The sequence below is a fragment of the Pteronotus mesoamericanus genome, unplaced genomic scaffold (genome assembly GCF_021234165.1).
Source record: "Pteronotus mesoamericanus isolate MK-2021 breed Mesoamerican mustached bat unplaced genomic scaffold, CSHL_Meso_final contig_56, whole genome shotgun sequence".
NCBI classification, from domain to species: Eukaryota; Metazoa; Chordata; class Mammalia; order Chiroptera; family Mormoopidae; genus Pteronotus; species Pteronotus mesoamericanus.
In genome coordinates this window covers 1,314,785-1,337,323 of record NW_026555201.1, presented here as the reverse complement: position 1 = coordinate 1,337,323, position 22,539 = coordinate 1,314,785, and the positions used below count along the sequence as shown (strand labels likewise).

The 22,539-nt window shown below is 56.1% G+C and overlaps 3 protein-coding genes across 6 annotated transcripts; all 3 read right to left on the bottom strand.

The window, feature by feature from the left end:
* Positions 1-54: 54 nt before the first annotated feature.
* On the bottom strand, positions 55-6,949 carry LOC129076028 (solute carrier family 26 member 10-like). Its single transcript, XM_054580267.1, has 18 exons — positions 6,607-6,949; positions 6,018-6,128; positions 5,322-5,479; positions 4,979-5,143; positions 4,566-4,718; positions 3,611-3,693; positions 3,313-3,460; positions 3,099-3,212; positions 2,307-2,384; positions 2,122-2,217; positions 1,585-1,691; positions 1,404-1,473; positions 1,218-1,331; positions 1,051-1,084; positions 883-965; positions 735-789; positions 510-616; positions 55-205 (listed from the first exon to the last, which is right to left on the bottom strand). The coding sequence occupies exons 1-18, from the start codon at positions 6,947-6,949 to the stop codon at positions 167-169; spliced, it is 2,058 nt and encodes a 685-aa protein (XP_054436242.1). The 3' UTR covers positions 55-166.
* A 1,986-nt stretch (positions 6,950-8,935) lies between these two features.
* Positions 8,936-15,883, bottom strand: ARHGEF25 (Rho guanine nucleotide exchange factor 25). 3 transcript variants are annotated; one of them, XM_054580000.1, is made up of 16 exons: positions 15,732-15,883; positions 15,337-15,451; positions 12,862-13,076; positions 12,638-12,733; positions 12,480-12,556; positions 12,227-12,293; positions 11,932-12,035; positions 11,669-11,738; positions 11,467-11,556; positions 11,282-11,374; positions 11,053-11,103; positions 10,780-10,857; positions 10,407-10,607; positions 10,094-10,274; positions 9,593-9,804; positions 8,936-9,304 (listed from the first exon to the last, which is right to left on the bottom strand). In XM_054580000.1, exons 1-16 carry the CDS (start codon positions 15,828-15,830, stop codon positions 9,194-9,196), a joined length of 1,860 nt encoding a protein of 619 aa, XP_054435975.1. In that variant the 5' UTR covers positions 15,831-15,883; the 3' UTR covers positions 8,936-9,193. The 3 variants fall into 3 exon arrangements, with proteins under 3 accessions (XP_054435975.1, XP_054435976.1, XP_054435977.1); XM_054580001.1 differs by having other exon boundaries at positions 9,689-9,804; XM_054580002.1 differs by lacking the exons at positions 15,337-15,451; positions 15,732-15,883 and adding an exon at positions 14,019-14,119.
* A 367-nt stretch (positions 15,884-16,250) lies between these two features.
* DTX3 (deltex E3 ubiquitin ligase 3) lies at positions 16,251-21,209 on the bottom strand. 2 transcript variants are annotated; one of them, XM_054580264.1, is made up of 6 exons: positions 21,128-21,209; positions 19,738-19,802; positions 19,472-19,546; positions 18,379-19,108; positions 17,297-17,514; positions 16,251-16,947 (listed from the first exon to the last, which is right to left on the bottom strand). In XM_054580264.1, exons 3-6 carry the CDS (start codon positions 19,498-19,500, stop codon positions 16,872-16,874), a joined length of 1,053 nt encoding a protein of 350 aa, XP_054436239.1. In that variant the 5' UTR covers positions 19,501-19,546; positions 19,738-19,802; positions 21,128-21,209; the 3' UTR covers positions 16,251-16,871. The 2 variants fall into 2 exon arrangements, with proteins under 2 accessions (XP_054436239.1, XP_054436241.1); XM_054580266.1 differs by having other exon boundaries at positions 18,379-19,127; positions 21,128-21,201.
* Between the last annotated feature and the right edge of the window lie 1,330 nt (positions 21,210-22,539).

Sequence of the window (22,539 nt, the reverse complement as noted above, 5' to 3'; positions counted from 1 at the left end):
GCATGGAGGAAGGGGCACCAGGGTCCCTTATGCAGACACCCAGGCTCGCTTCATGAATCCCAGAGGCTCTCAGCTTCATTTTATTAGGTACATTAAGTAAGGGGGCTCAGGGACAAGTCCCTTCCCATACACATATCTTGGGGCCCTCCACACTCCCAGCGACTGGTCAGACCCATACTGTGCAAGTCTTCGGACCAGCGAGCTCCTGGAAAAGGGAGGGAACATTTCAGGAATAGGTTAAGTACCCCTCCCTTCCTCATCCAGGATCTGGCAGGCCTCTGAGGGGCACACCACCCGCTTTGGGATCTTTAGTTCCTCACCTCTTCCCCCATAGCTGGGGCCATTCTCCGTGGCTTAGACTTGATCAATTAACTCGTCGTTTCTTCCCCACCCCTTCCTCCACCTTACTCCTCCGCCCCCTCTGCCTGGATCTCCAGCCACTGACTCACACCTCACTCCTACATCCCAGCACCTCCGGGCTCCCACTCTTGTTGCCCCTGCCCCCTCACCAGTCTCTCCAGGGCATAAGCAGCTGCATCCTGGACGCTCACAAACAGCTGCTCTGGGGTCACTCTGTCCAGGAGTCCTGCCTGGGTCAATGTCCCCAGCACTGAGGCTGTGGGGAAAGGGGGTCAGGCTCTCAGGTCCTAAGTCCACACTGTGCCCTCTTCCTTCCCCCGTGTGTCCGGTCATTTCCCTGGTGTCCAGGTCCCTCTATATTCCACACCTCTCACCGTTACACTGAGCCAGGAGAAGGCAGATCCCGGCATCCCGGCATCTGCTGGCCAGCTGAGGAGGTGGGGCAGTGGGTTAGTCCCTACAACAGAGAGTATGCACGGGATGATAAAAGGGGGTTTCTCCTCAACCTACCCTTAGGCTCACCTGTACCACTTCTCTGGCCCCAGCAGCATCTGCAAAGGTGATACCACCACAGTCTAGGACCACCACTCGGACAGGCTCAGCAACTAGGATGGGAGAAGTACCCAGCAAGAGTACCCAGATGCTTCCATGGGTCGTGCTCCAATCTCCCTCCCTAACATCCCATCTCACCTGCATCAGGTGGGCCATCTGTCTTTGGAGTCTCCTGTGATTAGAAAAGGGCAGTCACCACTTGCGAGGCACAAGCATGAACATGTACACTTCGGGCACAATAATCCCCCTCAGAAACCCACCTGCCTCTCACTCCCAGAGAAGCCACACTGCCCTTTGACCCTCACCTTGCCTCTTCCAAGCCCCAGGTGCTGCTCTAGGATACGGCGAAACTGCCCACGGGTCCCAAAGTAGAGAGGTGTTGGATAGCTCAGGATGCAGAGCCCTGGGACCTGGAGGAGCTAAGGGGTCAGAGGGTCAGGGAAACATCCAGGTCTAATCTCCCCTTCCTTCTTTGCCTGTGGCCCACCTACCTTGTGGCTCTCTTTGAGTGGCCTGTAGAGCTCCGTCCCCTCGGCCAGTCCAAGTGCCACACACTGCACCCTTGACAGGAAGCTGGGGTCAGATTCCCAGCCTAGTCTGGCTGGGAAGTCACCCCAAGAACTCCTTTCTCTCCCTCCCCCTCATCTTGGCTCTCCTCATCTCCCCTCCCACCTCTGGGTGCGGCAGACCACAGTCATCATGGAGAAGACCACACCTATGGCCAGGCCCAGGTCCACACTCAGGGTCACTACAGCCACCCATGTGACCATCCACACAGCCTGCAGGACACAGATGGGAGTGAAATGCCCAGAAGAAATGCCAGGCCATCACTGCTAAGGAAAAGGGTCCAGGGGCAGTGACTGCCCAGACAATGTTAGGGAAGGATGGCTCAGGAGAAGGCAGAAAGAAAAACATAAGGAAGGAACAGGGTTGACTCAACAGTGGATGCACACTGGATGCAATGACCCCTGACCTAGCATCTCCTGGGGAGTTACAAATATTCAGGTCTGAGAGGGTTCAACCCCTGCCCCACATCCCACGCCCCACACGCCTTGTCTTGGAGGAAAGGGATTAAGAGGTATGCATGTTGGAGATGGCTGGATTGCAGAATTTAGGACCAGGACACTTGGGCTTTGATCCAGGAACAGAGACTGAGGATGCTGGGAAAACGGGTGGGGGCAATCTGGGGGTAATGCTGCCATTTCTCACAAAATCCATGCGGCTGACGCGCCATAGTTGTGGGAGTTCTCGCATCTGGAAGAACATCTGGCGCATGCTGGAGATGTTGATGCAGGCCAGGACAGCCTTGGAACAGAGGACACAAACTAACCATCCCAATATCCTGGAATATAGCCACCCGTCCCAGCCACCCCCACACTTTCTCTGCTCCTTACCTTGGGCAGATAGTAGAAGAAGGGTCCCAGCCACAGCAGCACCGACAGGACAACTATGCACGAGAAGAGGCCTGCCAGCTAGAGGGAAGGATGGGGGCGGGCGGGGGGGGGGGAAGCAAAGAAGGAAGCTAAACCCACCCACCTTCGTGTGAGAGGTGGTCCCTCTCCACTTGGCCTCATCTTCCTTGAAAATCTCTCTCCTCTTAAATCCCCTTCCACCTAAATATTCCTCTTGATATTCTGCCATTCACACCTTCCCTTCTCTTTCCCACAATTAAATGCCTCATTCACTAGTCTCCCCTAGATGTAGTCAACTTCTCTTTTTTTAAAGCCACTTAAAAGCCTCCATCTTAAAAGCCACATTGGAATTACCCCGAACACAGGCTCACCACACACGCAGTGCACCAACAAAGTAACGGAAACCAAAAATATAAAAATTTCGGGGAAACTTTGTTATGTGATATTTCTTTTTAAAAGAAAATGTCCTTATGAAAAAAAAATCAGAACTTTGTCTCTTAAATTTATTTTACAGTTTAGTATTGTTCTTACTTTGAATTGCATATGGGGCACCATAAACTGTTTCAGCACTTCCAGTCCACAAAGGTCTTAATGGAACTTTGCTCTCTTCTTTCTCTCCTCTCTGGACAATCCCATCCCCTCTCTCACCCTCCCTCACAGAGTCCCGGCCCCCTCTGTGTAGCTGCCACCTGTTTCTCTACCACCACCACCGCCACCCAGACCTGGATGTCCCTCCCTTCCCCTCAGTGGATGCACCCAAGGATGCCTTCTTACCTGTGTGTTCCCGCCAGCATCCACTAGCAGGCTGGTGGTGGCCAACGTGGCTGAGTTGGGAAAGCAGGAGAAGAGGGAGGAGATGAGGTTGGAGGCACCATGCGCCAAGAGCTCCTGGGGGTACAGTGAGATGAAGAGAGAGACAAAGGCATGAGGCAATAACATTAGGGGGTGGTCTCCTGAATGAGGCTGGAGTCCCCACTTGGAGTCACACCTGGTTGGCGTCAATAGCGTAGCTATATTTGTCTGCATAGATGGAGGCCAGCGAGGCAGACACAGCAAAAGTGACCAGTGCGATGGGCAGTGAATCGTCCAGAACCCTGGGTAGCTCAGCCAGGTTGGGGAGGAGAGGCTGAGGAAATCTGGAGAGACAGGGATCCATGGTAAGAATGTGTTGGGTATTATAAGGATTATAGGAAAGATGGAGGAAAAAGGGTGGAGCAGGACAGAAGGGGGTGTTGGGTGGGAGAGGTGTGAGAAGAGAGAACTTGTGTCCTTTCCTCCTCTCTTACCCTCGAGGCAGCAGCCCCACTATCTGGACGTTGTATCTCGTGTCCAGGGAAGAGGTGAAGCAGAGCACGGAGGCCAGAAGCACCTGGGAAAGACAGCATATTAGGGCACAAGAAGAAATGGGTCCCCTGGCAGAGGCTAGAAGGGCTCAACATGAGAGAGGATCAAATACAGAACCAGGTGTTTGCAGGAGCCTAGCAACTGGGGGAGCTGAGATGTGCCTGGGGTGGGTGCTTGACAGCGAGTTCAGAGTGAAGGAGAGCGGGGATGAAAAGAGGAATGATACCTACCTGGAGCTATGGAGATGGATGGATGGGAGGAGGAAGGAGGGCTCCTATGAGGGAGGGATGTGGGTCTCAGGAGGCAAAACCGAGCCATTCTAACTAGGGAAGCTTGGCTATGTCTGGAGATATATAGGGTATCGGTGGAGATGTGAAACGTTTACTTATCTTGGGGAGAGAGAGAAATGTAGGTGGGTGTGGGAAGGGAAATAAACTGAATTACAGTGAAGGATCAGGCAAGAAGAGAGAAGGAAGTGGATGTGCTGTGGCGAGCGACACCGCACGGGAGCGCTACAAGGAGGAAGAGGGCGTTCTAACAGGTGCAGAGGAGACTGTAGGAGAGGAAGTGGAAATGTATGTGTGAGGGATTCCGGAGGGGTCAAAGTGTTCTTGGAAGAGACCTAGAAAATTATTTTTCCATGTATAATGCGCACCTTTTGCCCACATTTTGGAGAGGAAAATAAGGATGCGCATTATACATGGGTTTAATGATTTTATACCATGGGCGTAGTAATGTGGGTGCGCATTATACAAGGCAAAACACGGGGTACATGCGTCAACAAGACCTCTCGGTGTGACATCTCTTTATCCCACTAGATGGCGGTAGCGTCCAGTTCCTACAGGATAGGCAAGGTCTGTGAGGCGAAGGGCGCCGGTACTCAAGAGCCATCCTCACCATGACGATTTCCCCTGGGATCGGGGTGGGTAGCTTGTCTCGGAATCTCACGTTCAGTTCTTTGACTGGCACGAGCAGCGCCAGGCAGAGTGCGGAGATGGTCAGTTCGGCCGGATTGCTTCGGGGAAGCGCGATCAGCACAGCGGCCAGCGTCTGCGGGCAGGGGCGGTGAGCAGAGGGCCCAGAGTCAGGGGCGACTGTCCCCGGAGCGGACCTACCTGATCCAGGCAAGGCCTTCTCTCTCACCTCCACGGCGACCCTCATTCAGCCTCCTGGTTCTAACCTCCTTTCCTCCGCGCCCCCGCCCCCGCCCCCGCCCCCGCCCCCTGCTTACGCACTATCCCTCCACTTGTCTTTCCTTCCCCTTCGGGTTGCCCTCTTCCCGGGACTGCTCGCGGTTCTCCCACCCTCACCTTAAAGAGAGCGAAGCAGCCGATCTGGCGCGGGAGGGGCAACCCCAAAAGGCTCGGCAGTTGGGACACGAGCACGTGCAGCGCGGCCCCGCTGGTCAGCGCTTTAACCACTGGCTCTGACAAAAAGGTGGACAGGACACCGAGCTGCAGCGCGAACATCCCCATCTGCGGGGAGGAAGATGCTCAGTCACCACAGGAGGAGTAGACCAGTCGGAGCGCGGTGCGCCGGCTTCTCCGCGCACTTCTCCAGCCAAGGCCGGCGAGCGGGAGACGTATCCCACCCTTTCCACTGGCCCAAGTCCCCCGAGTCCCCAGCGTGGACCCCCCCAGGGCGCTCCCTCACCATCAACGCCCCGCTCCCGAAGGCCAAGGCCGCAGCTGCCTCAACTCGCCGAGCGTCCAACTGTTCCCTCTCGATTACGCTCAAGTTTCCCCCAAGGGGTTCGGGCACTAGTTGCTCCACGGCCGAGCCCGCCATGAGGCTGAGTACGGCGAATGTTCCTAGGACCCGAGGACAAATGTAGAAATTACCAGTCGTGCTGTCTGGGGCCCAGCGACATCCCAGGCTCTGTGCTGGCGGCCGGTCTGTGGCCACCAGACCTCGCTCCCCTAGAAGACAGCTGCTCAGGTGAAGACCGCAGGGCTAAGCCGGTGCAGAAGCCGGGAACCCTCGGTGAGGGAGGTTTGGAGGAGGCACCAGCTGGTAAAAACTATCCCCAAACTGCATCGTCGCCTCTTCCTGCAATCGCCCCGCGGACTGCGTTCCCCTTTGGGTGACTGCGCGCCCCTTCGGGTGACTGCGCATCTCTTCTCCCCTCTTCCAAGTCCCAGAAATTTTAACCAAATTTCATGCGGAGAAGAAGTCCGAGTAAATTGCCACCTCTTTGCACCCCCAACAAGCATTGCCTGGGCCAGAGGGTCAGGCAGGGGGATGGGGGCGAGTAAGGGGAAAGGCTCCGGAAGCTTACAAGAACAGAAGCCTCACACCCCTGTCCATTTTCACCCCCCAGAGAAGGGGAGAAGTCACTGGGTCACTCACCTGTGGACAGGTGTCTTCCAGTGCCCAACAAGGTGTAAATGAGGACGGGAAAGAAGGACGTGTAGAGGCCGAACACTGGGGGCACGGAGGTCAAGAGGGCAAAAGCCATGCCTAGGGGAGAAGTGGAATGAAAGTTCTGTTGCGGTCGGGAGACTGAGGGCGCCCAGCTTCAGGACGCTCGCTGCCCGCTTCCGGCGCTCTCGCTCTCGGAGGCTGGCGAGGGGAGACTAAACCTCGTCTCCTGAGGGAACTGAGGGGTTAACGGGCTTGATAGGAGGTCGCTGGGTGGTCAAGGTCACAAATCCGTGTCCGGCCCGAGTGCTGGGGGGCAGGGGTTGTGCCTCTCTCCAGTTCCCTGAGCCGGAAAGTGTCCAAGACTTCTAGCAGGATTGCGCAAATGAGGTGAGCGGGGGTTGGGGGGGATCTGATAGAACTCCATAGTCCCTACCCAGAGCTTGGTCTCAAGTCCCTGTCTCCGAACCCTCAACCATACAAACCCACCACCTCGCTCCCGGGTTCCCAGCCCCCCACGCTCCCGTAGACACTCTAGAGCTTGGGGCCCCGACAGGCTGGTGGGAGGGCCGCTCACCCTGGGGCACGTGCACGATGCCCACAGTCACTCCAGCCACCGCATCCCCGAGCAGCCAGGCCCTCCAACGATAGTGGGGCAGCCAGCGCAGTGGGGGCAGCCGCGCCAGCAACAGGTGCCACGCCCCCGGTCCGGAGCAGGCGCAGGCCCGCCGCTTCCACCGTCTGCACAGCCCGGACCAGCGGGGCTCTGCCCGTAGCTCCCTCTCCTGCTCTGCGCCCCCGAAGAGCTGCTGGAACCGGGCCTCGGTAAGAGGTTCCCTGAGCTTGGCGCCCAGAGGGGACTTAAGGTCGGAGGCCTCTCCTGGCCTTGAGCAGGTCCTGGCGCCCAGTAGCCCACTCATTGTGCCCTTAACTGCCTCCAACTCCGCCCGATCTTAAATACCCCTCCACAGGCTAGCCCCGTGTCCCGCCTCCGTAAAGCAGGGTCCAATCCTGCCCTGGAGGCGCCCTCTGTTGGGGACCATCTACAAACAGGAGAGGGTTGCTTGAAGGAGGGCGCGTCTCTCAGGCGTTTCCTCTGACATCCTAGGCCAGATGGCACGCAGAGCACATTTGCGATCCCCGTGGCTGGGGAAAGGTTTAGGGACCAGAGAAATACCCCACAAGGCAAGCGCACCCTCAATCCCCAATCCCCATTGTTTACCACTCCTAAGCATTTTCACTCTCTGCTTCTTCACCCTGAGTTCCCTTTGAATCTGCATTTTGGGTGAAGACAGAAGCTGGCTCCTCCAGGGTTACAGGTCATTCTTAGAACTGCTGCATTCCCTGCCTAAGCAAGAAAATTCAGAGGGTTCCCACCCCAGCCCCTTCATCTTCTGGATCCAAATCCTCTTGGGGCACAAGTGGCCCCCAAGAGAGTGTAAGGAGGTCTGTTGGCCTTTTAAGTTTCACAAACAACTGAGATTGGAAGCAGCTACATGTATTAGACAGGATAACAGAGAACCACCACCTCATGTCTCTGTAGGGAGAACCTGGACCTAAGTCCCCAGTTCAGGGCCTCAGGGAAAATACAGAACTGATAGGAAAGTTTTATTTCTTAGAAACCAAAAAGCCTGAAACACCGTTTATTACTTTCAAGTGCAATTCACAAATTAGGCACTCAAAAGCACATTTGTGGTTAAATGAAGTACAGAAGGGTTGCCCACCCACCCACCTCATGTAGCTCTATGACCCCTAAAGAGATACAGAGGTTCTGAGCTCCAGAATCCTACTGTTTGTCCATCCCCTCCTCCACTCACAAGAATATTCAGCACCCCTCCCCATCACCCTCTGGTCCCCAGTCCCTGACCCCAAAGTCCTGGGGGTAGGGTACAGTGAGGGTGGGTCTCCCCTCTTCAATTCCTTCTATTGTTCCCCAGAAGGCTTATCTGGGCTCTACGTCCTGTCCCCCCCCAAGAGGTCCCTCCCCCCATTGTCAGACAGAGGGACCTCAGGCCCACAGGGAGGCTCCAGCTCCTCCTCGCCCCCACCTCCACCCCAGCAGTCCATTGTCTGCTGAGGAAGCCCAAGTACACGTGACCAGGCCCAGGGGACAAATGGACAAAGTGGACACACTGATGACCAGGGACCGAGGACAGGGAATCTAGACATGGATCTCTGCACGTTTGGCTTTCTCTGTCCCAGGGGCTGTCCAAGAAGTTGGGAGGGGTGAAGACCCCTTTGTCCTCTACACTTTTGGGTCTATGGCTTGAAGAGGAATCCATTCCTACTCAGTATGGATATGCCTGATGACTTCCCAGACAGCAAAAATAAGGAGATCCAGAGCTGGAAGGGGCCACAGACCCCAGCATCCTCTCTGCCTTCCCGCTCTCCCTCAGCTGAACATGGAGGCCTCCGAAAGACAGGTACACGGGGCATTTGGTGCTTTGGAATCTGGGTGTTGGGGGAATGGTGGGAAGTCAGACTACACTGGGCCTTCCAGCGGGGCCTAGAACAGAGGCCAGATGGGAGGGAAAGAAAGGCTTGGTAAAGGGGAGGATTTCTCAAGGATCTAGGGTTTTCCAGGGGTCCCAAGCCCCGTGTCTGGAATGAGGTATGCTGCAGTTGCAGAGAGAGACAAAGGTAGCGGTGTCTTTTATCTTACGGCCCCCGCCCTGCCCCTTTCGCCAGAACCCTGCTCAAACTGATTCGAAGGGCCAGCTGATCTCTTCTGTACCACATCACCCCCCCCCCACACACACACACCTCTGCCGCGGCGCCCCCCTTCCCCGCGCCAAGACAGCAGCCTCGGTGATATAACAAAACCTTTATTCTCAGAAAACCGAAAACAAAAACCAAAATAAAAAACAAAACCAATAATTTCTATCTGGCCCTTGCCCCAGCCCTCCCACCCACCTACATAGCCTCCTTTTGGGGAACCTGTGATGCATGCATAGGGGTGGGAGCTGAAGGAACCTGTGTTACTGGGACAGAAAGAAGTCCTTTTGAGTTTCGGTACCCTTCTCCAAGTTGACACCACTGCCAGCCTTGCCCACCTCTGGACACCTCAAGAGGAAGGAGTTCTGGGGCAGTGCCAGAAGGATTGCCCTGAAGTTCCTTGGGGAAGAGAGTAGCTGAGTCAGCACCACCCCCGTGGCCTTCGCCAGTTACAGCTCATCTTCATCCAGCTTGGCAAGTCTGGCTTGGCAGAGTGGGGTGCTTGGAACTGGCGGAACTGAAGGAGAGTCACGAGGAGTCTGGGGGATGTCACCAAGGGCCTGAGGAAAGACACAAGCTGGAGGATCGCTAAAGTTCAGGAATCCACCCTCGCTCTTCTCTTTCCAGTGTAAGTCCCTACTGAGGCTACCTCTTGCCAGACATCTTAGCTTATCCGAGACCCTCAATTAAAGTGGAGGAAAGAGGGTAAGAGATGGAAAGTAGGAAGGGGCAGACAAAAGGAGGGTGGTGGGAGAGGAAGGAAATGGGGGAGAGGGATTTGGGGATCCCAGGACAAGTGAGGCCCTCCCTGTTCTGCCCTTACAACCAGGGAACACCATTCTTCATACCTGTGTTTCCAGGGGCAGGGGGGCTCTGGCCAACTCCCCTTTGGGTAACAGCAGCAGGGAGGGGAGAGAGCCATTGATGGGTGTGTGTGTGCTGACCTGGGACCGGTCTCCAGGCCGAATTTTCCCAGGGCTTCCTACCCCAGGCCCTCCTGGCCGCCCCAGGCTGTTGGTCTGGCTCTCTCGTCTCTGGTACTCAATGGGTGACTGCAACGCTGGGGCAAAGAGAAAGGCAAAAGGAGGGCTACAGCAGAGGCAGGTCCTCTTCCTCGGGGTTCTGCTCAGGCCGTCCTCCTACCTGCCCTCCCTCCAAAGGACTGTCATCCACATAGGCTGGCCTCTGGGGGATTCTGAGTTCCTAATTCCTGAGCTAGGAGCCGAAAGGTGGGAATGGGGGAAGGAGAAGCCAGGGTCAGAGAGCAGGGCGGGGAGATTGGGCAGTGAGGGGTTCAGGAGGTCAAAGGGCGGAGAGAGCCCATGGAGGAGACAGGGTGAGAGCTTTACCATTGAGGAAGTCCCGCTGGCTTTCCAGGATCTGAGCCACTTGCTTGACCCAGGCCTGACTAATGGCAGGGTCTGCGGTCTGTAGGACATAGCGCTGGATCCCACCCTCTGGCCCTCTGGAGGTCAGAGCAAAGCGGCAAGGGTCACCTTGGAGGTTCCCCTCCAGTCCAAGACAGCTCACCTGGATGGGCGGACAAGAGATACCGCCCCCAAATTCCTCAGGCCATCTCTGGTTCCTGCCCTCTCCAACAAATCCAAAAGCCAGACACCCTCTCACGGGCCTCACCCCAGTTCCAGGCAAACCCCTCCCTACCTTGATGCTGCTTTTGTACACATATCCAGGCTGTGTTCCACCTCGTACTCCTCCTCCCAGGGCCTCACTGAAGATGACAATTTGCTCAAAGAGGAAGACACGCCGCTCGCGACCCCGGGAGGAGAGAAGCCCTCCAGCCTCAGGCTCCGTGACCCAGAATGTATCCTGGCACAAGAGCTTCCCCTGAGCAGTCAGTTTGCCCTAGAACCAAAGGATAGTGATCTTCCAGAGAAAAACAAGAAACAAGAGAAAAGGGACAACTCCCTCACCCCTCCTTCCCCTGACCCTCCACAATTCCCCACAAGGAGCTCCTGAGTACTCAGACTGGGGCAGAAGAGCACTTGGCCTCTGGTTTCCCACTCCATCCCCATACCTCAAACCCCCGCAGCCTCCCCAGGGTCATCATGTCGTTGCAGCGCTTGGGCACAAAGCACATGACTTCCACAGCTCGCTGGGACACAGGTGAAGAGAAAAGCATTGTCATTATTGGGAAGGAGCCACGTTTTGACGTCAGGCCATGTTTTGACCCCTGACAAGCCTCCCCCTAAAAAACAGACAGCTCTATACCACCCAAGGGGCTGGGGAAATCCAGGAGACTAAGAAGGTAAGGTGTGTGATGTGCCCTGGAAGACGTCGAAGTCCTCACCTCCAACTCTTCAGTATCCATCCCAGCTCTACTATAATACTTGAGAAAATCCTAAGACGTGAAAAAGAAATGCTCAGGGAAGTCACGAGGACATCCTCAGAAGCTCTCAAAATCTCTCCCAAAGACCCCTAGGGAGTCTGGAGGAAGACTTAGGAACCCTGGGGAGATGAACATGGGAAGTGCTGTCCCAACCAACTGTGAGCCCAGGAAACAGGTAGGTGTTCCTGACCTTGAGCAGCAGCTGGTATTTCATGATCCTCTGCACTGGTTTGATGAGGAGGTCACTGAGCTGCAGTCGGTGCCCCAGCTGCTGCCGGAGTTCCTGGAGACAGGGATGCAAGGTTGTTATGCAGCCTGGAAAGCCTGTGCATGATGATTCTGTCCCTCTTTCCCCAAAGCACCTCAGCCACTGACCTCAAAGTAGCTGTCCCCAAATTCTGACACCACATGCTCTGATTTGGGCTTATTCTGACAGTATACGACATACATATGCAGCCGGCGCTCCTAACAGGTGTAAAGTTTAAGAAAGAGCAGGGTGGGTGAGGAGGGAGAACACATCTGCAGAGTCCCATCTACCCCCAAGCCTCTCCCCCGGTCCCACCCCCTCAAGCCTCACGTGTTTGATGAATAGCTGAGCCAGCCAATCAGGATCCTGCAAACACCGCTGCAGCTCCCCCAGAAAATAGCTGGAGAGATTCACAGGAAAAAGGTAGGTCAAATATCCTCACTCCTGCAACTTGGTGCTGTCTGGCCAGCAGAGTTCCCCATGAAGACTCTCCAAACATTCCTCAGGCAACAACAGCTCCTGGGCCATGCCTGGGACACTGAACCAACCAGATATACACCCCTCCCCCTTTCTCTCAGGGCTCCACCACTCACTCTCGATGCCACTCGTATATTTGCTGGATGTTTCCAAACACAATCCTGTCACGGCCTCGAAGACTCTCCGGGACCCCCTGTGCAGCCATGGTGGCCATGTAACCCTGTGGGAAGTTTGGGGTGGGAGCATGGGGGTGTGGGGCCAGCCCTCGTGGGAACGCCCCCTTCCCATTAAGTCCAGGATGTAGAGAGGCCTGGGAAGGCAGGTCAGAGGAACCTCAAAGATATCTCTTAAAATTAGCCCTGGGCTGAGGGAAAGGGTCAGACCAGGGCTGGAAAGGGAAAAGGGAGTTACCTCCACAATCTGCCCCAAGTCCTCCACATACATTTTCTCTGTCTCTACCAGTTCACTGAGGACATACCTGAGAAGAAAGCAAGCAGGAGTGCACATCCTTGGTTTAGCTGCTTCCTCCCTCCTGGACTAGAAGTCCCTTCATTACCACAGCCAACCTCAGAGGAAATTCCAGTTCTCAAATCTAAAATGTGAGCGACAGACCCCTGGACATTGTGCCGTGGCACGAAGGGAGGGAGGTTACGTGGACACTTACATACTCCTTTCCAGAGCCTTCTTTTTCTGTTCCTCCTCACTCTCAGGGGCTTGGGGCAAAGTCTCTTCCTCAGGTGGCTGAAAGAAAAGAACACCCTAGAGTAAACAAATGGATGCCTCTTGGGGGAGGGGAACCACCCCAGACCCATTTCTTCAAACCTTCGTCTCATGTGCAGGGCCCTCCAACAGGGTGGTCAGCAGGGTCAATTCTGGCAGCTCCTCTCCTGTGGCTAGAGCTGGTTCCAGCATCCAGTTCTAGGGGCCAAAGTCAAGTTCCAGAGGTCAGGGACAGGTCTCTCCATTGACCAGTAACCCTCAACCTGTCCTCTCTCCCAGTGTCCTTCCTGGATGTCCTATATTCTCCTGTGATGCTCCCTGCTTACCTCATATGGTCCAGCCTGGCTACTGTCTGCTTCAGTTTCCGCACTGAGACAATGTTTGGAGTGATCCAACCATCTTCTCAGGCCACTGACGGGCCCCGGGGGGCCCGGGGAACAGGGGCCAGAGCTGAGGCCAGAGTTGGGGCCAGAGGGGGCAGCCAGACCTGAGGCAGCTGAAGCTGAGATACTCCCCTCACTGCCGGCAATGGAATAGGATTCTAATGGGGTGGTGAGGAAGAAAAGGGGTGATAGGTAATGCTCCAGCTCCAGACTCAGGATCCCTAGAAGCTCTCAGTCTCCCCTCGGTGAAGCTCAGCACCTCTTCCCCAAGGCTAACTCTCTTGCCATCCTCATTTGAGTTGGCCAGGATAGAAAATTTCACCAGGGCACCCTTGGAAGGAAGGAGAGTAAATACCTGGCTTCCCAGCCTTGGACCCCCAGTAACATGTGGAGGTTCCTCCCTATCCTGGGCATGGCATAGGTATGGGGGTAGGGGCAGCCATCTGGGCAGACACTGGAAGCGGGGGTGGGGGGGGTGGCCATCTGTTCTCTTACAACCCTCCCCCTTCCAGTGGGTACAGACCATTTTCTGAGAAGAAAGGAATGAAGAGCTAAAGAGCCCATCTGCCACCCCCAGACCCCTCCTCCACAAATTGCAGTGATCACTAAAATAAAAAGAAAAGACTTCTGCAGCCCACCTCCCCAACATGCACAAACCCAACAGAGGGGGCAAGTGAGGAGCGCATCAGAGTTATCTTTGGCCTGGGCTCAGGGACAGAGAGGAGCAGCGATTTTTGAGAAAGCCCCTGGTAGACCCCCTCATTCTCCATTCCTCCATCCCCCTGTCCCTTTTCAGAGCTGAAGCAGGTTCTCGGCAAAAGGATTTGAGGGAAGATGATGCAGTTCTAGGCCTAAGGAGATTGTGGATGGGTTTTCCTCATACCCAGTTAACCACAAGAAAGCCCTGCCCCTTCCCCAATTTCCTTAACTTGTTAGAAATTGGCAGGCAGAAGGGATCTTAGAGATCATCTATTAAGTCTTTCCTGGAAAACACAGGTACAGTATCCAGCTTCTAAATCCCTAGGGCCGGGGCAAACAGAAATCCTGAACCCTCAGCCCGCCCCACATTCAGCACTGAGCCCTGGAGACCTCACACTCACCACGTCCCCCCCGGGCGATGCAGCAGCCGCATTTTGCCAGCACTTTTCGGATCACATGGGGACAGGCACAGCGACCCCCCTTGTGCCCCCCCCGCATGGCGCCCGGGCCCCCCCGTACCCCCCACCCGAGCCGGCCATGCAGGGGGAATCACGGGGGGCGGGGCGGGGTGGGGACGGCGCAGAGCGCACACCCCCCCTCCCTCCTACCCCCGCTCCAGGCTGGGGGAGGGGGGGAGGGAGGGACCGGGGAGGGGGCGTCCAGGGGTAGGCGGAAGTCTAGTTTGGGGGAGGGCTGGGGGCTCTGCAGAGAGGGCGGCGCGGGGCCGGGCCGCGGATCTGGGCGGGGAGGGTTTCCGGAACCCTGTCGGTGCGGGGCCCCGGGTCCAGATGTCCAGCAGGGAGGGGAGGGCTGATGGGGGAGACTGGGCCGGGATGCGGCAGGCGCTCCAGCTCCGTCTCCAGCCTCTCGGGGTGGGGGTGGTTCTAGGCCCGGGCAGGGGAGAAGGTGGGGGCCGACACCCCGAGTTCACTGGCGCTGCGCGGGTTCCGGCCGAGCGGCGAGCCGAATAACAGGCTCGGCCGCGGTGCCGCCGCGGGGAGGGGCTTCTGTGGCCCAGCTCCGCCCTCCCTCCGGTTCCCCCTTTCGCCAGCGCCGGGTTCCCGCCCCAATCCCCCCTCCCCCAGGCACCACAGCGTTCCCACTCCACGTCCCCAGCGCCTCCGCCCCTCCTCCGCAGCCTGGGCTCCCCAGCCCCGGCTTCCCCCTCCTAACCGCATCTCGGGCTCTGACTGCGGAGAGCTGGGGTGGGGGTTAAGCCCAGTGCGGGGTCTGCCCGGGTCGCCTCTCCGCTTCTGGAGTGGAGAAGGGCCCGGTGGACGTGGCCTTGGCCTGTGCGAAGATGTCCTGGGTTGGGACTGTCCCTACCCGCGCAGGAATGGACAAGGCCCCTCAGTGGGGGTGCGTGAATGGGGAGCACAGCCCAGGTGCCGCCCTCTCACCGGACCCTTCTTTCCTCCAGGCCCCGGGACTCCAGCCGAGGCTAATCACCAATTAAGGCGAAGTCCTGGAGCCTGGGCTGGCTGGGGGCCAGGGGTGGGGCGCGGGGACACTCCGCCTGCGGGGGCTCGGGGCCGGCTGAGTGGGGGGACACACAACGCACTAGAGAGCAAGAAGAAGCGTGGAGGTCTCAACGATTAAATGGGTCTCTTGCAAATTAAATGTGAACCTTTATGCTAATAAGAGCAGTTTTGTTTTTTTTTAATTTGCCACTTTGCGCAGGATGGCAAACTGTGCCCCACCCCACCGTCAGCTGCTTACCGGGCTGCAGAGCCCAAGCGGGGACCTCACGTTCGCGCTCCCCTCTCTGACCCCCCTCCGTACAGGCAGACTCTGGCTCGGTCCCCTCCGGCCCTAGGGGGCTTCTCTCGGGCGGCTGCGGGGATAGAATGGTTGTAAGGAATCTGCCCTTCACGCCCAGCCTAGACTTTCCCCTTTCCCCTGCTGTCAAAATCCAAATTGTCATAAAAGGGTCGCCAAGACTGGAGTGGAAGGAACGGTTCACCCAGAACGTGGCTCTGGCCCTCTTATTAGAACTCCTGGATTCCTGAGAGTGTCCCGCAAAATTTCTTTTCCCGTGTAATTGAGTTGTGGAATGCAGCCCTCCTGAAGCCCCCTAAAGGCCGCCGAACCCCACCACACTCGCCCTTTCTTACCCCCTCCTGCCCGGGTAGGGCGCATGCGCGCAGCATGCCCCCCATGACCCCCAGTATCCGGTCAGTGCGGCCAGGGGCGGGGCGGTCCGGGGGCTTCATGCTGGACCCCTACCCAGCTCCAAGTTTCAGGGCCGAGGGGCACGGAAGCTGGGGTCTCTGAGGCCTGCGTGCGTCCGGGGAGTTGCTGCTGACGAATCCGCCCCCTGCCCGGCTCCGCCCCAACTCCCACCCCAGCCAAATTTTCAAAAGGGGTAGGGATGTTCCTTCCTACAACCATAGTTCAACAACAAACCCCTCTTAATCCCGATTCCAATGTGGAAGTGTGACCCGGGGCTTCGCAGGGTTATTGTGGATCCCACTAAGTACATGCCGTTTCCCCAGGCTCTGTGCAGGCTTAGAGACTGGGGAGGTCCACAGGAATTTTCTAATCACCACCCCTTCCCCTTCTCAGCAGGTTCCGCTCCCCACCCAACCCCCTCTGGTTCACACAACAGAATGGGTGTGGCATAGAGTTGCATATTTTACTTTATTTTTATTAAGTTAAAAGCTACAGTTTGGCGGCGGTTCCAGAACAGGGTAAGGAGGCTCCTTATAGGGGGCAGAAAAGAGCAGGAGAAAGACAGACGGACAGAAACAGAGACAGGAAAGGGCAAGGTTAACGTAGATGGGGAATTGGTTCTGAATAACACAGCACGGGCTCCATGGGGGCTCACACCAGCTAGATTCCCCCTTCCCTGCACCAAAGTTCAGCAGTGGAGATGTACTGTAGCAGTGGAAGGGGAAGACCCCTTCCGCTCCCCACCCAGGATCTTTCTCAGCTTAGTCACTGGTGCACAGCACATACCAGAAAAAGCCAAGGGCAACGGAGGGGGCAGGAAGACTGGGAGTATATACACGGGGAGGAGGGAAACAGGGCCTGAGAAACAGCCTCTGTCAGAAGGGGGCGGCTCACACTGCACTGAAGCACTTGGCCTGTGGGGGACAGAGAAGGGGATTGCCCCCTCCCTCTTTAAACTCCTTCCCCAGTCAGACAGGTCCCCAACTGTGTGGTATGGGGGGCAGAAGGAGAGAGGAGAACAGAGGCTTCTGTTGGGTCCTAGTGGAGGAGAACGGCAGGGGCCTTGGCAAAGGGGATGTTCTTCAATCATCTGTGATACCCTTGGCTCTCAGCTCCTCTTGCACCCGGGTCAGGTAGGTGGGGTCCGGGTACCCAAACCTGGGAGCAAAGAGAAATGAGGGTCAGGGTTAGCCGCAGGGACTTCCTCATATTACCCCCGCGCTCACACTCATCTGGGTGCCCCATTGCGGCCCCTCTCCCCCTCCCCTGATGTAATCCAAACCCAAGGTAATCTAGCCCAGTTCTGCTTATTTTTAGTAGGTAAAGCTGGGCACATCAGGACCAGGTTAAATGTAGGAGAAACTGGGATGGAAGAGATGGTTGAATAACTTGGGGCTGGTCCTCTCCAGTTAGGAGGTTCCCAAAGAAAGGGGGTTGATGTTATTCCCTCAGTGGAAATGGACAGAAGGGGAGGAGCCAAGGGAAGGAAAATGAAGGAGTGTCCCACAGCTGGGGTCCCCCTGTGCAGCTGGTCTTGTGGTGGATATCGTTCCAGGTGATGACATTCGGTCTCCCTGTGGTCATGGATGTGCCAATAGTGAAGGTGAGACGCTGGTCAAACGCCTTTCGGAACAGGGTCAGCACCTTGTTGCCCTCAGGGCAGTCTGGGAGGTAGGCCACCCGTGTGGTGCCAGGATACCGAACTCCTGGGTTTGGGTGTTCAGCCTGGGAGGAGGGGGAGGCAAAGTGGGCCGTGAGCAGCTGGGCATCTTGAGGCAATGATGCCAACGGAGGGCCACCCTGGTCATGCTGACAGGGCAGTGACAGGCCGACAGCCTTTCACACAGGGGAGACTCCACGCTTTGGGCAGCAGGAGCCTGTTTCTAGACAAAGTCCTTATTGTTAAAGAGGTTCTTTGTCCTGGGCTCAGCAACCAATGGACTCTCCGAAGTGATGGAAGGTGGCTGGTCCTTACTCTCCCGATAACTCAGCAGAAATGTGAAGACAGAATAATTTATCTTTCAGCCTCCTCTTCTCTACCTGAAAACACTCCCAGTGCTGCTTCCACTGTCTAACCTGGTCCATTTTCCTATTGCTCTTCTTCAGCGCTCCCTCCTGCCTCTGCAAAGCAGAGCTGGAAATCACTCTTCGTCAAGGAGGAGGACACCTGGAGGCTCTGGACCGCCCCTGTTTGAACTCTGCACTGTCATCAAGGTTCTCCCCTCTCATAAATCTGGAATGGAGTCCCACTCCCAGCTCTGTTAAAAGGGTTAGGTCCCTTCCTGCTGTGCCTGTCTGCACCTGAGCCACCATCTCTACAGAGTTGGAAATTGTATTTAATTCCTTTCTCTGATACCTGATCTGCATGTGTGCCTAAAGGTTGTAGGGATGGAAAAGCTGGCCCTTAAGGGGACCTCCTAGCTCCTGAGCACTGAGTGCGAAGGCATACAGCAAAAGGCATGCAGTGGAAACTGGGAAACTGTATCACATTTGACACACACACTCCCCCTCCCCCAGCTTTTGTAGGTCAGAGAAGGAGCTGGGAAAGGGGGAAAAACAAAGGGTAAGGGCAGGCCGCGGTCTCCTTACCCCCTGGACACCGGGCGGGAAGACATACTGGATGACGATGGTGCCATATTTCTCATAGCTGGGCAGTAGGAGTGTGGAGTCCTTAGAGACCAGCATCCGCCCATTCTGGGGCTGGTTGCCCACCAGCTGCCCATAGAAGCGGCCGCACATGGGGCAGGCCTTTTTCACCTGCAGGGCCCGGGTGATGCAGCCTTCACAGAATGAGTGCCGGCACTTCTCCAATGTCTTGGCATTCTGGATCTCCCCCAGACAGATGGGGCAGGTACTCTCTTGCTCTTCTGCCTCCTCCCGCAGGCGGGGAGGAAGAGGAGGGGGCAGGGGAGGAGGAGGTGGGGGAAGCCCCCGTGCCCCTGGGGGTAGGAGTGGGGCTGCTCTGAGAGGGGGTGGGCCTGGGCGGTGCAGCTCAGGGTGTTCCCCCCCACCCCCCAAAGCCAGGCAGCCCACAAGCTCCCCCTGCCTCTGAGCTTTCTTCAGCTCTTTCTCTGCCTCTTTTAGCAGGCCCTTAAGAGCTTTCCGGGCCAGGTAGAGCCCATTGGGAGGGGCTGGGGGAGGGCCCTGTGGGGAAAGCTGGAGAACATAGATGTCAGAAGTTTCGCCATCTATGAGGATGGACACACGATGTTCCTCCCGAAGCCGGGCCAGCCGGGCTGGGGTCTCCTTGCTCAGGAAGTCCCACACAGGCTTGGAGACAGTCACTTTGGTCTTGCAGGTGCCTCCACAGGCTGCCATTCTGGACAGGACGAACGACACTGCCCCCAGGGTGAAAGGCACTCAGGGTGGGGGGTCCCCATTTGACAAACATCAGGGCCTCCTACTTCAGGTTCCTTTCCAATTTTATATTACCTCTGTTCTCTCAAAGTCCAACACCCAACTAACTCCTCCCCCAGGTTCGTTTTCTCCCTCTTCTTTCAAACCCCATCACCAACTGAAGAGTAAGAAAGTTTCTATAACATTCTCATCTAAACCAAGCATCATTCTTGGTTCTCCTTCCACTCCCCCCAGGATCATAGAAACAATCTGCCCCTCCCCGCTCTGGGTGAAAACTGGATTCTGTAAAATGGAGGGAGACTTTTTGACCCTCCTTTTTGCTCACTTTGATCCTGAAGAGCTTAGAAATGGCATGCAGGCTCTCTTTCTGTCCCTGCTCCCTACTTGTAGGTGGTGTGACCTGGTGGGTGGACAGGGAAAGGAGGGAAAGTGAGAAACCCTTTGCCCCATTCCCACATGCCCCACCCCAGCAACCCACATAACAGAGATGGGAACTCGGATGTAAATTACTTGGAATGGGATTACTTTGAACATAGAATGGAGGAAACCAATTTAAAGGTGAAAGTTGTGGTTCCCTCAGGATACAGATACCTTGAAAACCCATGGACAATGACAGCAGCAGAAGCTCCTCTATGTCCACACTCAGCTGACCAGGACTGGGGGGAAGAGGGAGGGTAACAGGTTATGATGACAAATGTTACCATCTTCCCCAGTCAGCCCCTAAACAAAAGAAAAACTCCTCTTCCATTTCCTCTCCTCTCCTGCAGAATGCCATCCCCTAGCATCCCACAAGTTGCGAAAGAAGGCATTTCAACATGCTAACTTTTCTCTTCTTCCTCGGCTCTGAGGCTCTCAGGAAAGTCTAGGGAACAGGTAAGAGAAGTCAGGAAAGGAAAGCCCACACATATGGAGGTCTTCCTTGCCACCTCCCTCAGATTGCTTGGACAAGAATTATTTCCTATGTTCCCCGACTCCTCACTCTACTCCACATTCCCACATAAGTCAGCCCCTACTGCTGGGGAGGCTTCCTCGAGTCAACCCAGTCTCTCCAACTGAAGTCTGGAATGCAAACGAAGTGGTAGCAGCCCCTACAATAAAGTTCTCACTGTCACCTTTTAAACCCAACACACCAAGTGCAAGCCTGTCAGCAGCCTAGTTTGTATTTAGGAAGGGTGGGCTCTACTGGAAGAGTCTGATGCTTCCCCTAAGTCTTGCCATGCTGAGCGACAGAAGTGTCCCTACAGCACCTCCACATGCAGCTCAAATAGAAAGAAGGGCCATTAATGTGATCTCAATTCCTTGACTGATCCTAAAGGGAGCAGCTCTCTGTTTTTGCCTTCATCATAGTCCCATAAAGGCCAGATGCATCTCGAGGTCCGGAAAGTGAAAATGGAACCCTAGAGCCTCAGCTCATACTGTCTATATAGGTGGAACACCCCTCCCCCCACCCACCCATCAGAAGGAACCCAGAACCTAGGTGTTCTTAGCTCCAAGTCCTGCTGGCACAGAAAAGGGAGGCGGGGCCACAGCTTATGCTGGGTCTCCGATTCCTCTGGGGCAACCCAGGCTGGACGCGGGGCCAGTCCCTCCCTCCGGACAGGGACTGACAGCAGGGGCAGCCGGGAAGGACAAGGGTCCCTAGGGACATCCAGCAGGGCTGCTTCACCCCTCCCCCCACGACCTCCTGCAAGACACAACCCGGAACCAACTCCCCACGTCTCCCTCTCGCAAAGCCCCCAGAGCCCCACCACTGGATGTGGGTGCATGTCGCACGATCACTGTCCCCAGAACCCCCAAATGGAGGCCAAGGCTGGAGGATGACAGAAAGAGGATCCGCGGGGTGAAGGGAGCCTCCCGGCGCCGCGCGCGCTGGGGAAGGAGGCGGAGGAGGGGGCGCAGGGGCAGCGGGAGAGCGCGTGAGGGGTGCGAGCGGGGTCCGGGAGGGCGCGCAGTGGGTGTGGGGGGCGCCGGGCTCACCTACCTCTCGTCAGCGCCGCCATTGCCGATCACATGACTGAGGCTGTTGCTGGGATGACGGCCTGGGCCTTAGCAACAAGGGGGGGAGACCCCGAGAAGGTGGCGGGGGCGGGGGGGATTGTGAAGGGGGTACAGACTGAGGGAAAGAGAGGTAACTGCACCTCCTCCCGGGTGCCCATCACCGTTTCCTTTGACCCTTTTATCCTGGAGCCCCTGCCTCCCCCCCAAACAAAAATGGAGGTTCCGTCCCAGTCTTTAGAGGGAGTGGCGTTGTGGAACTCAGGGTAGGAGGTTAAATCCCTTAGAGACGCCACCCTGCTCGCCACCCACTCCCGGGGCCCTCTCCCTTTTCTTTCCCAGCCAGCTGCGTGGCAGTTTTTGGTAGCTGGTGGTGGATGGGTGAGCGAGGAGTGTCGGTCTAGGTAGATGGGGAAGATGGGGCAAGTTGTTGTGGTCCTTATGCTATAAGGGCCTTCGAGGAATAATATGGGATGGGAACGAGTCATAGGGAAAAGCATTGGTTCTAAATACAAACCAACCACAGGACTAATCTATTTCAATCACCTCCCTCATCTCTTGCCTCTTTCTAGGTTACCTTCTGTGACCCTCACAACCCGCTCCCAGATAGTAAATGGGTAAGTGCCTCTGATTGCTTTCTTTCCAGATACTGAGGCTGGGGCAGAATGGGAAGAGAATACGTTTTTTAAAAAATGCATTAGGATGGGGGGAGGGCGTCAAATCTATGGTTCAAATAGAGTTAAAAACTCAAAGGGTGGGGGGGAAAGCTCTGCTCAGTGTGCTTCCCACATCAGAGCAATCTCCGCCTCCAGTCCAACTTGCTTCCCTGGGGCCGCATCAGGCCAGGTTTTTCCACCCGCCGAACTCCGCTAAGCAGCACTGGGTCTCCTAGGCTGGCAACAACCTCTGTCCACCCGCCCCCCTCTTCACTCCCCTTCTGGGCTGGAGAGTTGGTCACTTTCTTCACTTTCCCAGGACCCTGCTGTACTATTCCTGCACTCCAGGCAGAGGACAGCTTTCCCAGGAAGCCTAGGGGAAAACGAAATTTCTCCTTTTAGCTAGTGGGTTGAGACTCAATCTCACCTTTAGAGATGGGGATGTGACCAAGCCTAGAACCCTGGAGGACAATGGAGGGTCACATGATCCAGTTCTCCCCAGCCCCCTACTGCTTAACTTCCACAAAGTTGGAGACTAAGTTTCCATTCCCATGCACAATCCTCACAACCTAAGTTCACTGCCATCTATCTAGAAACCCACATCCCTAAAGATCAGAATTCTTCATCTGGTCCCTGAACCCATAAGCACAGGCTTCTTTAGAAAAGAGGAGGGAAAAAAAAGAGGCATTTCTGTGAAGGAATTTGGATTCAATAATTTAATTTCTATATAGTGATAGCAATG